Raw genomic sequence first — 18,196 nt, forward strand, 5'->3', positions numbered from 1 at the left:
CCATTTTTAAATGTTATTTAAGGTGCAACCTTAATCAATAATGCATGATTTGATATATTTTTTCATGTCGCTACCGATCCGAAATAAAAATGAACAGCTCGATATAACCGGTATGGGAGACCAAAAACACATCTATAACCATACATGCACGCCTGATCAAAACCTCATAGAAAAATTATATTTATCTTGCCGAGAGAGAGATAATAATACACATCTCGTCAAAATATTTGTTTACCCGTTGTAATGTACGGGCTTTTTTGTTAATAATATTTATTGTACTCGCTCTAACGGGCACATATTTGCTCGTTATACATGTCCATGTTTCTTTGGAATGATCAGGAACAGCTGACATCGGATCCATTTAATTGTTTCAGGTTTCAATCTCCGGTACAAAATCAAATATATATACATGGATAGTTCCGCGTTGTGTTATGTACGTATACGTACACTCGCGTAAGCAGCTGCAGCTGTGTGGTTGCACCTGCTGGCCGCAGCGGTATATATGTACACACGATCGACACAAGAACTAATCACTACACATCTGCATATATGCTACTGTACTACGTACAGTACAATACCAAGGATGGAGCAAAGTAATCAATCTGCTCAGAACATGAAGAACTGGTGCTTGTCCTTGCCACCTCTCCGGCCGCGCTGGTCGCCCCCGCGCGAGGACGACACCGTCGCCGACGAGGACGATGGCCCGCCGCCGTAGCCGGGGATGCGGCGGAAGCCGATGTTCTCGACCGCGCCGACGGTGTTGAAGAACATGCGCTTGTTGAGCTCCTCCACCAGCGTCCGGTGCAGCAGCTGGCTCCGCACGTCCACCATCGACCGGTTCCTCGTCATACGGCCCTGCTGCCTGCGCGGCCGCCCCTCCTCGCCGCCGGCGTCGGGGCTCCCGCGGTGGTGCCGCGGCCGGTCGGCGCGCGACGACGACGACGACACGTCGTGTCCTCCTCCTGGGCCGATGTCTCCTGGGCCGAATCTGGTGGCCTTCACCTGGCCCGTCTTGGAGACGCCAGGCTTCTCTTCGGGCTGGGCCTCTTCGGAGGAGTAGTGCAGCGCAGAGCGCGTGGAGCTCGTCTCGTCGTCGTCGCTGCTCACAGCGTAATCTACGCCAACCACAAGAGGACACGTGTCAGTGTTCAACGAAAGACAACAGAATGGTCAAAGATTAGGAAATCTGTGGTTGATTGTGCTGTCCTTCACGTCCTCATCAAGGATGACTATGATATATTCCATGTCCATATGCATGATGGGACGTGACATAAAATATGTGCCTTTTATCATGTCAAATGGAATGCTAGCAAATGACCATATATAGACAGCGACAACCACGTGAAGAGTATATGCATGCCAACACCACATGCAACAGCCATAGGCCATGTTTGTTTGTTTACAAGGATTATATTAAAAAAAATCTCTTTTAGTCCTTATGTAACCTAATAGGATGGACTTTTCTTAAAAACTAGAAAAAGACTTTACTGAAGGGACTTTTTTCTTTAGTCTCTGAAACTAAAAAAAAGTCTAGACCCTTAGAACCAAGCACCTCCATACAAACCACAGGCAGCCACAGTCACGGATGCATAGCCATGGCCCATAGGTATAATTTCAGTACATCTTGGACACTCGTAGGGTGTTTGATATGCATGTTGATCATCTGTTTTGGTAAAAGCGTATTACTGTAAAAGAAAGTTACGGAAAAACCTTTACAGACCTAACGGTACTATTTTACTTTATTAGGCTAAATGTTCAGTCTGGTTTATTATGCCCCCTCACATTTTGAGCAGAAAATTGACCATATATTTGCGTAATAATTAAAATATGAGTTGTATGAAAAAAGATGGTAGCACTGAAAGTTTATTCAAATATGAATCCAGCAATATAACTTTAATGACATATCATTTTTATTTTGCAAATCAAATCTATGATTAAACTTTAACCTAAAATACAAAGGGCCAAATAAACCCGGACGACGGAAGTATCTGTTTATTGTTTTACTACACATTTTCTAAAAAAGCATAAGCATGTTGTTTCAGAAAAAAAGTGTAAGCATGTAACTTTCAATGCAAGGTGTTTGATGACATGCTAAGTGCGTTAAATAACTTAGCAACTCAGAGTCTTTGATGCATATTTCCTTAGTTTTTTGTTGTTAGGCTTCATTCATTTAATTAGTTGTAGAATTAAAATTGTGTTTTCACCTAGGTACATGTGTGTAGCATAATTTCTTTCTAGGGTCATCAAAGTACTCCTCCCCCCCCCCTCTCTCTCTCTCCCCCTTCATAATTAACTTGCCACAGCATAATTTATAACTATTTAACGGTCTTAGCACATGTATAAGGTGGAGCATTTGAAAGGGCCTAAAGCATTCAAAATGCTATTTTTGTAGACACCTGTAGTTGAACAAATGTATTAAAACATTAACAATTCATGCTAGTGCCCTCTCTTTCAACATTAGCACCTAATACATGTGCTAATAAAATCCAAATCCCATGTTCCTCGCCCTCAATATTTTACCTTGTGCTGCAATGGAAAAAAGGGCCAACCATTGGACTCCATTTTTTGTTGATTCCACGCCAATTCTAGAATTGTTTGGCACGATTGTTGATCGATCGGGAATTCTATCCTAGTGCCTTCTCCTAGTGCTTTGCGTTGGTTATGCGCTAATAAAGCGTCTAGTGGAGTCCTCGCATGATACCTACTTCCTTTTTTCTCTAAGCAGAACACTGAAAGATCAAATATGCATTATGGTTGCCATTTCGTGGAACTTGTCCACTATGTGGCTTGCTTACTTAAATCTAAATGAAATTTTCAGTCTATTATATCATCATCTAAGTATCATCCACATAACACACAAATATAACATGCATGACTAAGGTTTGCATTAAGATTTCTCCTTTATTCTTAATACTTGTGTGCAATCTAATTTAGAATTCATATTGTGCAATCGGAGATTACTGAGATTCAACAAATTTAGGTAATAGAATCCACAAAACCGTACTTTCTAGTATGTAACTATGTTGATATACAGTAGTAAATAAAACTGAACTTAAGATTTATACTATGAGATTATTTATGGCAAAATTAATAAGGCTAGTTTCACAGAACCGACGTTTATATACCACATGGCACATGTGGTGAGCAATCTAAAAAGTAATATTGTCCATATGTTTTCACATAATAGTTCTTAAAATAAATCTGACTACGTCCTTCAAAAGTAAAGCGCGATGTATTCCAAATAGAGCTACCTACTATGCATGCAATGCCCTAAAATATATGACATATTGCTTTGTATGATCTTCATATATGCAACTTTACGACATTAGACATTACGCATATCTAAGCAAAAGTTTAAAGAAACATGAAACTATTAATCATGACATATCTAATGATACCAATAAGCCCAATTTTCTTATCATAAACAGTTAGTCTCCAAACATAGTGTTCTAGCTAGCTAAACCATTGCGTCTATGTTCTTAACTTCCTTTCATATCCCTCTAAAATAACTTCTTATTGCACCATCATTTCAATTCTTAAGCCGGCCTTCTAATTGTTTTTTAAAAGAGTGGTGTCACAATTACATATCTAATTGTTTTCAGAATATAAGATGTTTTAACTTTTTTTCTGAATCAGATCTATATAGATGAGTTTTAATGCGTTTGTTCACCCATTTCAGTTTGTATGTATACATAGTCCATAATGTAAAAACGTGTTATTAAAATGTGGTACGGAGGTGATACCTTGGAACCAGCCACCTGATGTTGTGGGCCCTACGCCAGAGTGAGAGCCGTTGGAAGAGGTCGGGGAAGAGGAGAGGTAGTAGAAAGGAGGCTGCTCCTCATTGTCGTCATTATCCGCGTACGTATAGTACTCCTGCTGATCATCACAGCCACCGCCCACCCAGTCCGGTACTAGCCTCATGATCTCCTCCTCGATCATGGCGGCTATCTCTGAGGGGTCCCGGTCGGTGATGTCCAGCTCCTTCACCATCTCCCTCGCCACCTCCGTCGCTGTGTCGCCGGCGATGTCGAACGGGAAGTAGATGTTCCTCGAATGGCCTGATCACATGAACAATTAACTAGCTTTGTCACCTTGTCAGGTCAAGGCTTGCATGTACATATGACAGTACTTTGAGAGGAAGATGGGAAATACAGTATTAATGCAACCGGTGAAGGGTGAACGTGTACCTGCTTCGTCGACGATCTGCACTTTGAGGAAGATGGTGTCGTCGTCGGTGTTGAGCTTGCCGGTGATGGTCATGTCAGTCATTGCTGCCACCGGCTCTGCCTTGTCCGGACTATCCTTCTGGTCACCGGATGCGGGCAAGGCAGGCAGCAATGGAGGCGGTGACAGCGTCATGGTGGTGTCCTGCGTGGAGAGGAAAGGGTCGAGCAGGAGCTCCTGGGCGGAGGGGCGGTGGGAGGCGGGGACGAGGCACCTGCCGATGAACCTGCGCGCGTCGGCGTCATCGACCCGGTAGAAGGCGTCGGGCAGCTTGCCGGAGGTGACCTTCTTGTAGATCTGCGCGGGGTTGGAGCACTCGGCGTAGGGGTACTCGACGGTGAGCATCTCGAGCATGCACATGCCGAAGGAGTAGACGTCGACGAGCTCGTCGTAGTCCTCGTCGTACATCTCGGGGGCCATGAACTCTGGCGTGCCGATGACGCTGTGGGCGGCCTGGGCGCCGCGGAGCACGGCGGCGAGGCCGAGGTCGCCGATCTTGACGGTGCCCTGGTGGCCGTTGACGAAGACGTTGTCGCACTTGAGGTCGCGGTGGATGACGGGGGGGTCGTGTGCGTGGAGGTAGGCGAGGCCCCGGAGGATCTGGCGCGCCCAGCCGCGGACGGCGCGGAGGCTGACGCGCGGGTAACGGAGGCGATACGCGCGCAGGGTGCCGGAGGAGAAGAGCTCGGTGATGAAGTTGAAGGTGCGGCGGGGGGCGCAGCCGGCGCGCGGGGAGGGGGAGGAGACGGAGACCCACGAGGCGTGGAAGGCGATGATGGAGTCGTGGCGGAGCGTGCTGAGGAGGTGGACCTCCGAGTACATGCGCTGCAGGGCGTCCGGGGTGCGGAGGACGTCGGCGAGGTTGGCCTGGTTCCACGCCACCTCCACGCCGCGCACCTCGTCGAACCCCCTGTACACCGACTTCATCGCTCCCTTGCCCAGGAGCTCGTCCAACTGCATGCATGCATGGATGCATCACATTGATCAAGCTTCCGATCCATCATCCCCAACAACACAACTTGTCAAAATAAATGTACTATAGTACCGGTATTTTCTGTGTGTGTTTTTCAGCGTGGTGTATAAAGTACTTTTTTTTGTGGTTCAAAACAGAAATATTACCTCTGTTCGGAAAAAAAAAACTGACGTGGAATTTTAGTTCAAATTTGAAATAGATTTTAGTCGTTAGTTATTTCCATACAGAGGGAGATATATACCGTAGAAGAAAAACCTATACAGTTACTACTTACTACAACTGGAGAGACCACTCAAAGGACAAACGTGAGTGACCGCTACAACAACATCCACTAAGAAATAAAGGTGGAGGATATCTTTGGGGGATATTGACAGGGCATACTATCCCGTTGAAGCTTTCAGAGCATCTCATTATTGGCGTATTGACACATCGAACAATCCTCACCACCAATCCATCACCTTTGCATTTTAGATTTGGATCTTTTTCTTATTTCAAAATAGTAACAAATTAAGGGGATGTTTGATTACAGGGACTTATTAGGAACTTACTCCCTCCGTTCCTAAATATAAGTCTTTTTAGATACTCCACTAGGTGACTACATACGAAATAAAATTAGTGAATCTATATTCTAAAGTATGTCTATATACATCCGTATGTAATCTCCTATAAAAACTTTTAAAAAGACTTATATTTAAGAACGGAGGGAGTAGAACTTATAAGTCCCTTTAAGTCTCATCTAAACAAAACAGGAGAGACTTATAGAGACTTAAAGTGGGCATTTGAGACTTATGAAATAAGACTCTCAAGGAGAGTTTTATAGGGACTTATAGTTATAATATGGTCTTTTAGTCCATGTTAAGTCCTAGGAACCAAACAGGTAGAAACTTTTTAAAGACTTAGGACTTATAAGTTGGGACTAAAAAAAGTCCTAAGACTTATGAACCAAACAGGGCCTAAGTCAATCGTCAACCAAACCCAACTTAGTCCTAACCTAACTAGGGGTCTCCGGCCAAACACCAACTCTTCACTGATATAATTGGATCAATTAGATTAGAAGAGAAATCACAATGAAATTCTCACCTTCCAAAACTAATGGTCCGCCTTGCTCAACTATTTGACCAGGTATAGAAATCGGATTTACTAATTCTCATCTAGATGAGAATTAACAAAGTCTTATCTAACTCCCACACATCATTTAAATAATCAAATAAAGTATAAAAAAACTTGCACAAATCTTCATGAAAATCAAGTGACATATGAGTTAGATGTGATTTGGTTAAGTCTCATCTAGATGAGCCCTAGACACATCCTATAGAAATATATTGATGATGTATATATTGGAATGCAACAATTTCTATGATGATAGATGTGCCTAAGGCACATTTAGATGTGACATAATTATTACGCATCTGAATGACTAAATTAAGTATGAAAGGAAAAGAAAGAGGAAAAAAAAGAAAATACCCACATGGATCTCCACGTAAGATCAATGATATATGATTTAGATGTGTAATATTTATCTCACATCTAGATGTGTTTTAACAAAACCGTTCTATGATATATATACACTACAAATCCACGTGAGCAAATGATTAAATGGTAATTAGAACTAGTAAGCCTTATTCGACTCTTAAAATGGTCTGTATGCATTTGAATCACAAAATAGGTAGAACATTTTATATTTCTGAACGGAGGGAGTAGTAATATTTAACTGGCCAGTTCATATGAGGGTGATTTCAGGCCTGGTACCACACAAAGATAAATTGGTTGTAAACATGTTGTACGTGGTCGCTAAGGGGTAGGTGAAATTCATCAGTCAATATTGCATATAGACTCCTATTGACAAGCACTTAGTTCGCCAATTAGTGGACATGTACGTAGTTAGCCACTAAATTGCCAAATGGACATGTAAAGAAAAGAAAATGGCACAATAATTGCGGTCTTGTTTAGGGTAGCTCCCAAGTGCACATCAATACGGAATCAGCCCTTGATAATTGAGCTAAACATTTGAAAGCCTACGGTCGTATTCAGTTCATGGTATAGTTGTAAGCATGTTTGACTCGAATCTAATCTAATCGCAAGAACATGTTCCTAACGAACAGAAGAAGAAGAAGAAGAAGAAAACAAGACAAGAACATGAAGCTTGAGAAATTGAATGTAAGCATGCTGCTAATTACAGTGGTTATTATGAGTGATTTAGGCGATAAAGTTAGCTGAAGCGATGAGATCGAATCGAAGAGGCAGAAGAGAGATGGAGAGCTTACCCGGCCGTAGCGACCAGTGGGGTCGGTCTCGACGTATCCATTGTCGTTGTTCCTCGCCGCCGGTGACATCTCCGGCCGCCGTTGGCTCGACATGGCTTAAGTACTACTGCTACTCCACTAGCTAGCAGCCTAGCACTAGGCTAGCTGTGGCTGTGTGGATCGATCAGCAGGTGATCCTGCTGGCGACTAGCTTGCAGTCAAGCGTGTCTTGGTAGGTGAAGAAGACGCCGAAGAGGAGGCGCGAGTCGTCGATACGCCGCGGCATGATCCGCGCCATGCACGCCGCCGCAGACCAGACGACGAGGGGGAGGAGGAGGAGGATGACGCCCCCGCAGCCGCAGCGTCGTCGAACCACGACCGCGCGCTGCTCATCTGACGCTGACAAGGACGGGGCGGTAGTAATAGGAGGAGGTGGCAGGTTGAGTGCTGGAATTGGATGCCTCCATTCCAATCGCGCATGCGCCCGATCAAGACCAATCATGCACGCATGTCATGTCATGTCATGTCAGGTCCAGAATAATCGGCATGGCATGGCGGGAAGAGGAAGAAGAAAAGGCGGAATTTTCCTGGCTAGGAATATGTATGTACTCGTGTTTGTGTATGCATGTTAGTTGTAGCTCGCCTTGTCTTGTGGAGTTGTGGCCTGGTCACTGCCTGAGAAGGAAGATTATTTGGGACTAGAACCTGAAGAATCCATGCCTTGAAAGCTCCATCTGTGGACGACGGACCGATGACAGGAGCAATTCGGAACTTTGATGATGAGGACGAGACAGATAGCGGGGGATCGTAGAACGGTTTGGAGGCTTGTCGACGGGATGATTCCCTCGTGGATATATATGCTTCTGTTACTCTGCTTTTTAGAGGGTTTGAACTTTGAAGAGCAGAGGACCCAAGCTTAAATAAACAAAGAGAAAGGTGTGGAAGCTTTCGGGTCCCTACATCCTTTATGATCATAATAGATGTTATAAAGTGTCAGATTTTTTTGAATTTTTTTTCTTTTTGTTTACAGTTCATAGAGGGTGTAGGGGCACTCTTTCCTCTCCTTTGAACATATGTCTACATGGTTCTTAGTTTGACTTTTACATGAATTATATGTATGCTAGTTTGGCATATTCCCTTTTTGGTTCCATTTTGGGATAAGAGAATTAGCACGGCATGTACAAACTTCTTGTGTGGCATGCAAACAGAGACAACAACTCTATTATTTACGATTTGACCCAGACCGAACTTAGCTTTAGCTCCACTTTATTGCGCTGGTAGGGTCTTGAAGTTTGCGGAATTATTCGTTAGACCAATAATGAACTGTTTGTCAGACCAATACTAAACCATTTGTTTTTCCTCTCTCGTTATTTCAGGATTCTAAAGAGTCATCTTCTTGCACAACATCCCAAACCTGGGCCTGAAGACGCTTTCTCCGCTTCTCCTACGACAGCAACCTACTCAACTGAATACTTAAGGGTGATCACCTTCCGACTACGTGTTAGGTTATACATAATCAAATTATTAGGATAAGCTATTATTCTCTAAGAACGTGCGCTAGCCTTGGATATGTCGTAGTAGCAAATTAAGTGTGTGATTTGAGAAGCACTAAACTTCTCGTGAATACCACGTAGCTGTTGAATATGGATTAACTGTGGCGGCAAGTTCAGTGTCAAAAAACAACTTGTATTTTCAGACAGAGGGAGTACTTAACTAGCATAGCGGATACGAAATACAAACATCTCTTTGACGTTTGACATTGGTTTCTTTTTATTATGATTTTTGGCCCATTTGGGACAAGAGGGAGAGGAGCCGACACTGATCCTGATGCAGCTTCTATTTTTTAGCTGGTGCTTGGTTATTTGACCATTCGAGCTATCGAAAAGGTTATATGAGTTAGTTTCTTACGGAGCATACTAAAACCAAACTGTGACTTCACCCACCAAATTGCGTTGATCAAACTGAGCTCTAGAGGGAAAAACAAAAAGTTTGAAAAGATAGGCCCCAATAATTCAGCTACCAAACTTATTCTACATGTAAGCACTCGTACTTCACCCACCAAGAGCATATAAAAATGGGCATAATTGTGAGTTCAAAACAGCCAGAATTCAAGGTATGAGCACATCATTCTACAAAATAATTGTCATTCATACAGGAATGTGTATTAAAAATAACATTATTGAGAGAAAGATAGTTGTTTTGTTTTCGACCGACGACACAGTTGAACATATCGTTGCATCCTGTCCAAACATGCCACTAGACTACATGACTCGGATTCTTCTAGTTGCATTTTGACTTGTACGCTTGAAAGCGACATTATATCACCACATATTTCTGCCCTATGAAATCATTTCTACGCAAAACCACAAGCAAATCATACTCAAGACCATACCACCTTTCCTAACATGAAGCAAAGCTAACAGTAGAGCATAATGATGTTACAAATCTGAAACAATTAACAACAATGATAAGGCAAGGCACAAAGGAAGCAAAATTTCTTTCCATGTGAAAGATACATAACGCTAACAGAATGTATTAGCTGTAACTCCAAAAATTCAACGCCTATCCATTTCTAGGCAGCTGATGTTACTTCAGGCAAGGGGTCTTTCAGTTGCAAATCAAGACCCAAACAGATTAACACTACAAGAGCGAGCACCCGAGCAATCCTCGAATGGTCACACAGGGTAAAAACGGAACGTCTAAACTATCTCTTTTTCTCTCCTCTTTCTATCCATCTTTGCAACCTGTTCCCCCCTCAAGGGGGGCGCCAAAACTTTAAAGAAAATGAAAGGGAACATATTTGTTGCCCCCGAGTATCTACAGTTCTACATGGCACAAAATGTCCTGTTTTCCACAGGGGGGGCTGAAGCTTCAGTTACTGCAGGGCAAGCTTGCATTTGTCGCCGCCGCATAAGGTGAATCTGATGACTGAAGAACCAGGTTAGGATGTACATGATGATGCTTGATTTGAAGAGAAACCCTCTGCTATTGGCTGCACCGAGTGTGCGCCACATATCAGTATCTTCCGGTTGAATCAGAAAAAAACAACAGCTTTGCTACGCGGTAAGCCATATATGGCGTCAACTGGATAGTGGTGGGAAATCACCATTGTCCTTGAGATGATATGGCTTAGTATTCCTGCAAATTGTGTAGTGTAGGATTAGGAACTGTAAATGTTAAAAACACACATAATGAGTGAAGTCACAGAGTGAATGTTGTAAAACCAGAGAGAAGGAATGCATTTTCAAGCTGAGCAAGTGTGATTCAAGGTTACACTAACAAAATGGACAGTTTCCAAAAATTCCTTATATAACACTATTTTAAATGTTGTTTCCCTATTTAACACTGGATTCTTTTTTCTTCCTTATCTAACACCTAATGCAAAAAAAAAAAATCCCTTTCTAGCACTCCCGTTAGTCCTGTGAGCATATACCGTTAAAACATGCCACAAGTGATGTCAGTTTTTTGCAATCGGATGAAATTGCCCTTGACCGTAATATCATCAGAAAAAAAAGGAGCGGTTGAAGATTATCGCTCTCTCTCTCTCTCCCGACCCGTCGTCCCCTTTCTCCCGACCAGCCTCCTCATCCCCTTCCTCCCAACCCTAGGCAGCAGCGGCGGCGGCGAACCTCGGTCCAGTCCCAACGGCGGCGGCGGTGGCGGCTATGGATGGCGGTGGTGACCAGGGCGTGGCTGCAACGAGCTCGGGCCAGGGTGTTTCATTAGCCAGGGGCTCGACCGCCAGCGTGGGTTCAGGCTCAGGCTAGGGCATGGCTGGGGAGGCACCGGAAGGAGCTGCAGGGTCAGGCAAGGAAACGGCTGGGGCGTGCCTAGTGGGGTAAGTTCCGGGCACTTAGTAGTTTGTATAGGTTTGTACTAGTAGTAATGATTATGCATATGTTTACTTGGATGTGAGCCTGGATGTTTATGTGCAAATCTGAATATGTTTGTTGAAAAATATGTGTATGTGAATTGTGTAACCAGAATATGCATCAAATTACAGCGGAGGTTCTGCCCAAATTTTGAATTAAACTGTGAAATAATTTAAATTCAAGATAGGTATTTTTGCATGTTTACAGGGGAGGTACTGCCCAATTTTGCATTGAACAACAGAAAAACTTATTGCTCATTTTGATCACAAGTTGCATAAGGGGTAAATTCGTCTTTTCATGTGTCATTTAACACCGTGAGTGGTCAAAATGGATGGAAGTGTTACAAAGGGAACAAATTTTAGCATTCGTGCTAGATAAGGAAGAATTTTTTATGCGGTGTCAAATAAGGCAAAATATTTTAAGCCAGTGTTAAATAAGGAATTCTCTCTATTACAAATTAGTGTTCTAGTGTGGGTTTCGCGTGGCCGTGTCAATATTTTTTGCTGAAGCTACAACCTAACACTGACCTTAATTTCTGTTTAAGAAACTAATAATTGTGGTGTGCGGTGTGCCTCAATAGTCATTGCTGTAAAATGGTAAAGAAATAGGGATTAGCTAATACGTCCCTCTATGAAACAGTTGGTGTTATTGCTTTTGATGGCTAAAAGGATGCATCTTACTTACCTCACTACATTAGGTTTATAACCCGTTCCAGGATTTTGTGCAGGAGAGTTCGGTCTCAGGGTTGCACAAGGTTTACTGTCAGAAGCAGAATATATTCTGTTAGCTTGATTTTGGGAAGCACTCCGAACTTCCATGTGCAATGACCCCAAGGTCCCAAACTCGAGTTTACTGTCATGCGGATGAATAAACCCCCTTCCATGAATATTATCCCGTGTAGAATTGGATAATGGAGTTGGTATCTTCAATGGAGAGGGAATTCCTTTATCATTTGCAACAGGAACATAGACCTGCAACGGTGGCTGTTGCCTCAATTCCTCAGAACGTGGCATATCTGCAGGCATGTCCACCCTACCATAGTGGTAATGCTTTTGATAATTATTCCGAGGGAAATAATTCTTTCTTTCCCCTCGTCCAGTGGGTGGTGCCTCCGTGCATAAATTCTACAATATCCATCAAGCCAGACAACTCAGATAAAAAACAAGATAAAACAGCACAAATACGGTGCCTAGCCTTGGGAAAGTAAAACTCTTCTGTAACAGAAGCATAAAACTAACAGGGATATGTTCATGAATATATATGTACAAGAGATATGGAAGCTCCAGTAGCACTATAGTTCAAGTACAGGAGCATTAGTAAATTGTTCTTGCAAGCATTTAGATACATGATAGGTGGAATAAAAAGGCATTTAGATTAATACAAAATTCAGTTTACTCGAAACGCACTTTCAAGTTGTATAAGCAGAATAATACAAAAAAGGGGACATACTGGGTTGGGGAAGTAGGTGACTGCTCCATGAGGTTGCATAGGATCCTCAGTACGATAAAACGGCTTTAAGACAAAGTAACTAGGTGAATAAGGACCAGGGGGCATTCTGTTTGCACCGGCATATCCATAAGCATTTTTTCTGTTATGACCATTCAGTGAGTGTTTGTTCTGATATTGTAAAGGTGGTGGGGCAAGCATTGGATAGTAAATTGGATGAACTGGATAGTCTTGGTGGCAACCCTGTGAATAGAGGAGATTATTAAAATTTGTTCTGTAATCCCCTGTGAGATCTGATAAAATGTCAATGGTGGCACACCCATCACCGTCTAAAGAACTAGTTACAAGATGTGAAGCAGATTTCATTTCCTGGTGCTCAGCGCTAGAGCTATGTTCCTCCTGCTTCAGAGATCCATGATTATCTGAAATGTTGATGCTACTGAGCTGATAAGACAGATCCTCACAGGAATTACTGTGTACAGGTGAACAGCCCTTGTTGTCTCTTTCAATATTCAAGTTCACTGCAGTGCCTTGCACATCTGGGCGTACCCTGCTGCGGTTTCTCTTCAGTGTGCTCCTGAAGAACTGATTGACTTCATCCACAATAGAATTGGCAGGAACTTGAAGGATTTTTCCAAGCTTCCGGGCACCAAGATCAAAAGCACTGCGTATTCTGTAAAAGTTACCTGGGCATTGAGCAGTGGAGTTAGGCCCAGAAAGTAAATTCAAACTAAGGACTATGTCAATGAACGGTTCAGTGCACATAAGAAGAGAAGTTACGTGTGTTGATCAAAATAAGACCACAAGTACACACACAACAGGCAGCGATTCAACAGTAGGTTTGCAAGTGAGCTTAGTGGAACTTCTTGATTAAATGACAAAGAGTTTCCTTGTACACAAAACTGAAAATAAAATCCGCTGGCCAATAAAAGACAATTGCATGCAACAGCATGCAGTGGGTAAAGCAAGACAGTTAAAACAGCACTAGTTGCAATAAATCAGTTAGTAGTGAACTATAAGAGGAATTAGCTCGGAAAGGGTCGATGAAGGAACAGAAATTGGGACAAGCACGTATCAACCATAGAACTCTCGATGTGGGAAGCCCATTACGACCAGTCATTGTGCGAACTGAACTTGATGGTGTTACGATTGATGAACTAGAAGACCAATGAAGCATCCGGTAAGAGGGATCATGCCAAATCAGGTGGCATGGGTGCAAGAAAATCGACACTTTTGCTTGGATGCATAATTAATGCCTCAAAAAGAAGCTGGACTTTTGGTCAAAAAACAAGAGCTGAACTATCTGTGATGCAGCACTTTCCTCTGAGTAGCAGTGTCAATCATGAATATGAAATAAAAAACAATTTACCATCACAGCAACCAAGTTAACGCATCAGCTTTTCCTAAATTCCCTATAAGTGTGACATAGTTGAAACCATAATCATCCTTTCTACCACCAAAATAATAAATGATCTAAAGGCAGAAAACAGACCTTTGCTGACACTACGCCCAAGATTGTTACTCGGCTTCAATGGATCCACTATGTTGAGAAATTTTCGAGGGAACGGGCGTGTAGTTCTCTCATAGTGCCTAGGGGGGACAGTGAACATTTGAGCACATTCTCTTAGGAACTCCTCCCGTTCAAGAAAGCAATCATCATGAATGCCTGGTGGGTCGGCTGTGCAAGAAAAGCTATCTGATTACCAATTATAACACAAAACGTTCAATCGCACACAAAGATCTGGCTGAGCTCACTTACTAACTAAGTCAGGTAGGGAAGACAAGGAAATAGGGCCATGTAAGCTTATACCCCTGTTATCCCAGTCAAACTTGCTATAATAGTCCAGAAATCTATAGAGTACCTGCAGAAGAACAGATAGTCATGTCAGTTTGTCACCCTTGTGAGTGTGTGCATCCTGCAGCAGCTTAGAAATGTGACAGACACAATCTTTACAAATGTAGCACACAAAAATAAAACTTACAGCTAATGGACCATCCAATGACTCATGGAAGAGATGGAAGATATATAGCACTAATGTCTCCAAGGCATAAGTAGAAATTAGACCATGGTGCGCTCCAAGGATGCGGCTTTCATAATAACACCAGGCTTTTATAAGCACTATACTTCTCTTGAAAAGGTGGTTTTTTTCAAATCTCTGATCCACCTGCAAAATATGGTAGTTACAAATATGCTTGGCAACGAGCAGGCTGATAACAAGGAAGTTCTTTTCCCAAGTCCTACCTCATAAGGAAGGGAAAGGGAATGATAGATGATAGATCTGCAGTTTCAAGAAAGCAACCAAGTAACTTGTGGCAACTTTGAAATATTACCTGCTCTAGAAAACAAAGCGTATATAGTCCACCAATCTGATTAAATGAGATGTCGACAACAATATTTTGGACAAAGCATTTGACTAGCTTGACCTGACATCAGAAAGGCACATCAGTCGAAACATCTTGATGATAAAATACTAACACTATGTGGCAACATATACAACAACAAAATTTGTTCATAACCATGACACGAGGTAAGACCGCTGATATGATTCCCTGTTATCTCTTAATTAGGTTCCATTTGTTAGGCAAGTTAAGATTAGATTTGATCCCCAAGTTACCTCTTTCAAGGTTAGTTGTGTAAGTTGACTATAGTCTGGCCAATAGTATGAATAAAGCATGCAAAGATTAATTTAGTATCTCATTCCAGTTCTATCCTCGTTCCCGCTACCCAATCAGGGGGCTATTTGGCATCACAGCTAGTCAACCCAGAAAACCATCCCCCACAGCTACCCACTCTATCCACCACCAAGCATCCCACCACACAATGCGATCGCAGTAAACAATTTATTTTTATCAATATCAATGACATATAAGACAATGACATTTCTCATTCGTTTCATATAAAAAAATGAATGCTTCTGTTGTCCTTCCCCCAATTTATGGTAGGACAAGAATGCTACCAACAGTTTGGTTAAATCACAGGAATGTCATTGCCCAGCCTTATACCCCCTCCGTCCCAAAATAAGTGTCGTTGTCTAGTACAAAATTTATACTAATTTAGTACAAAATCTGCAACACTTATTTTGGGACGGAGGGAATATAATATACTTAAAAATGAGCATTCGTAGAAGATGGCAGCTGCTATGTGAATAGACAATTAGTACCCGAAAAAAAAGAACTAAAAAAAGAGCAATTCGAAAGCGCACCTCAGCATTTATATACTGGACATCTTTGATTTCAAACTCAGCATCTTTGCGCCGCTCTTCTGATTCCAGAATGGCACGTACCTCATTTGCTATGCTTTCATCAGAACATGTAGAACCGAAAGCAGCCAAGTCAATATCTCCATCAGGAAGATATGTTTTCAGTGGAACGGATCCAAATGGGAAGACCTAGTTTGAAAAAGGGAAAAAGGTTAATTTTGCACTTCTATAGGCTATCGAATTATTCAAGATAATCATTAAAACAGATCAGTCGCAGTGCAGGAATAAAAGCACAAGCAATAATACTTTCCAACTTCGGTATACAATCACACACAAAAAATGAGATTTCATGGTTTTTCTTTAATGCCATGTCCAGAAGTGATAGCATTATTACATTTTCAACATGTGATATAGTATGAAGTGTAAAGCATACTGAGCATACCAAGTAAAGCGCCATTGCATTTGGCAGATTTCCATGCAGAACTTAAATTATCCCTATGCGGCAAGTAGACTATTTATATCAAATTCTGACTACATTAGCCAGATATCCAGGGAACAATGATCCAAGACAACCTAACTAACAAATTGTGTAACAAACATGTACATAACTCTTCCTCGAATAATAAATCTAACTATATGCAGAAACATGGTTTTAGTGCACGCACAAATATAGTAATAAGGGCATTTATCCAAAAGAATCATGCTAGCACGAACAAGATATGGAGGCCCAAAATGGTCACTAAGTTAAGTTATACCCAATCCTCCGACCCAAGATTGACAAGTCAACGATCATCTGCACTTGTCGTAAATAGATAGTCAAGCAATATGATGAGGGAACGCAAGTGCACGCCCGATAAGGGGCAAAAACATGCATGGCCAATAAAAACTCGACATATAAACAACGTCAGGATTCCAAGTATAGCAACAAGTATATCTCTTTGATGGTATGGGCAGGGCTGGCACAATCACACTGGAACTAGAGTACACCTAAAACGAAACCGCAAGCATGGTAAACATGAAATGAGTAGTAACAATATGCATGGAGGGTTATCCTTGCAACAATTCTATGGCACAAAGGATAAATCAGAACAGTAAGGAATCCTCCTAAAGGGCTCCCAGGCATACACACAGGGATGATCTCAAAGTCGTCACGCTGCGAATAGATTCGCAACTACACACCTGCGCGCCTTGCACATGTCCTTCGTGCGCAAAGCAAGGGAATTGCAGAGCTTGTCGTGCAAACGGGACAGTAAGGAAAGCATACATCGAGTAAAGAATTGGAGCATGCCGGAAATGGAGTAACTGGTACCGAGCAGCCGACGGAACACTTGACGAGGCGTTGGACGTAGTCGACAACGGCCGCGCGGCGCCCCTCCGAAGCGACGGTTGGCTGGATCCGGCCCACGACACCGAGCGCGGCGGCCTCGAAAGGCGCCCATGCGTCCGGGGAGATAGAGGAGGGGTCCGGGTTCGCCAGCGCATGCTCGAGCTCGGGCACGAGCGCCACCGAGCACTCGTCGATGTCGACCATGGACGCCGGAAGCCCCCCGCACCCACGACTTCGCCGGAGGCGTGGAGCGGACGCCGCTGGAGAAGAAGACGGAGGCTTGGGGCGACGAGGGAGAATCGCTCGAGACGGCACGGGAAGGACAGCCCCTACAAGCAACTTAACGTGGATGCTAGGGTTCGACAGAGGTGATCGTCGACGAGGGTGCAGTCGCGATCTGCGCGCCGCCGGCGAGGGGAGGGGATAGGGAGAACCGGGGTAGAGGGAAAACAAAATTAGGTATTTCTATATCATTTTTATATGTGAAAGGAAAACAAAGGTCAGCTTTTTTTTCCCTCCCTCCTCCCTGCCTCCTCACACCTCTTCCCTCGGGATGACCCCTTCTTTCTTTCCTTGGGTCAATGTGTTTTGAGCTCAATCGCATCATCCAAATACCTTATTGAGGTTTAGTTTATGGTTTAGGACATAACTTTTTAAGGGCGCGAACACCGATGCCTCGCCTTTTTAAATGTCTATCGAGCGTGAAGCCTTGCCCTATGTTGGTATTATTATTGATGATTGTGTGGCGTCGAGGGAATGTCAGGGGAGTGGCGAGTGTGGTGATGCGGTAACAGAAAGGGCAGATCAATGAATGAAGTAATCTTTTCATATGAAACCGACGACGCATGCTACATGACGAGGGGAGGAGAGAGATGAGAGGGAGAAATGGGGTCTTATAAAAGTTGTAG

General features: G+C 43.0%; 2 protein-coding genes across 5 annotated transcripts; both read right to left on the reverse strand.

Annotated features, from left to right (window-relative positions):
• Positions 1-332: 332 nt before the first annotated feature.
• LOC123399780 (probable serine/threonine-protein kinase WNK8) lies at positions 333-8,296 on the reverse strand. The gene is made up of 4 exons (XM_045094162.1): positions 7,465-8,296; positions 4,191-5,181; positions 3,744-4,061; positions 333-1,115 (listed from the first exon to the last, which is right to left on the reverse strand). Exons 1-4 carry the CDS (start codon positions 7,555-7,557, stop codon positions 607-609), a joined length of 1,911 nt encoding a protein of 636 aa, XP_044950097.1. The 5' UTR covers positions 7,558-8,296; the 3' UTR covers positions 333-606.
• A 1,629-nt stretch (positions 8,297-9,925) lies between these two features.
• Positions 9,926-17,767, reverse strand: LOC123399781. Of its 4 annotated transcripts, XM_045094164.1 has the most exons (10): positions 17,271-17,767; positions 15,965-16,150; positions 15,093-15,185; positions 14,744-14,926; positions 14,521-14,623; positions 14,254-14,439; positions 12,765-13,447; positions 12,000-12,439; positions 11,843-11,901; positions 9,926-10,581 (listed from the first exon to the last, which is right to left on the reverse strand). In XM_045094164.1, the coding sequence occupies exons 1-9, from the start codon at positions 17,490-17,492 to the stop codon at positions 11,889-11,891; spliced, it is 2,109 nt and encodes a 702-aa protein (XP_044950099.1). In that variant the 5' UTR covers positions 17,493-17,767; the 3' UTR covers positions 9,926-10,581; positions 11,843-11,888. The 4 variants fall into 4 exon arrangements, with proteins under 4 accessions (XP_044950099.1, XP_044950098.1, XP_044950100.1 ...); XM_045094163.1 differs by lacking the exon at positions 11,843-11,901; XM_045094165.1 differs by lacking the exons at positions 11,843-11,901; positions 12,000-12,439.
• Between the last annotated feature and the right edge of the window lie 429 nt (positions 17,768-18,196).

The sequence above is a fragment of the Hordeum vulgare genome, chromosome 5H (genome assembly GCF_904849725.1).
Source record: "Hordeum vulgare subsp. vulgare chromosome 5H, MorexV3_pseudomolecules_assembly, whole genome shotgun sequence".
Lineage (NCBI taxonomy): Eukaryota > Viridiplantae > Streptophyta > Magnoliopsida > Poales > Poaceae > Hordeum > Hordeum vulgare.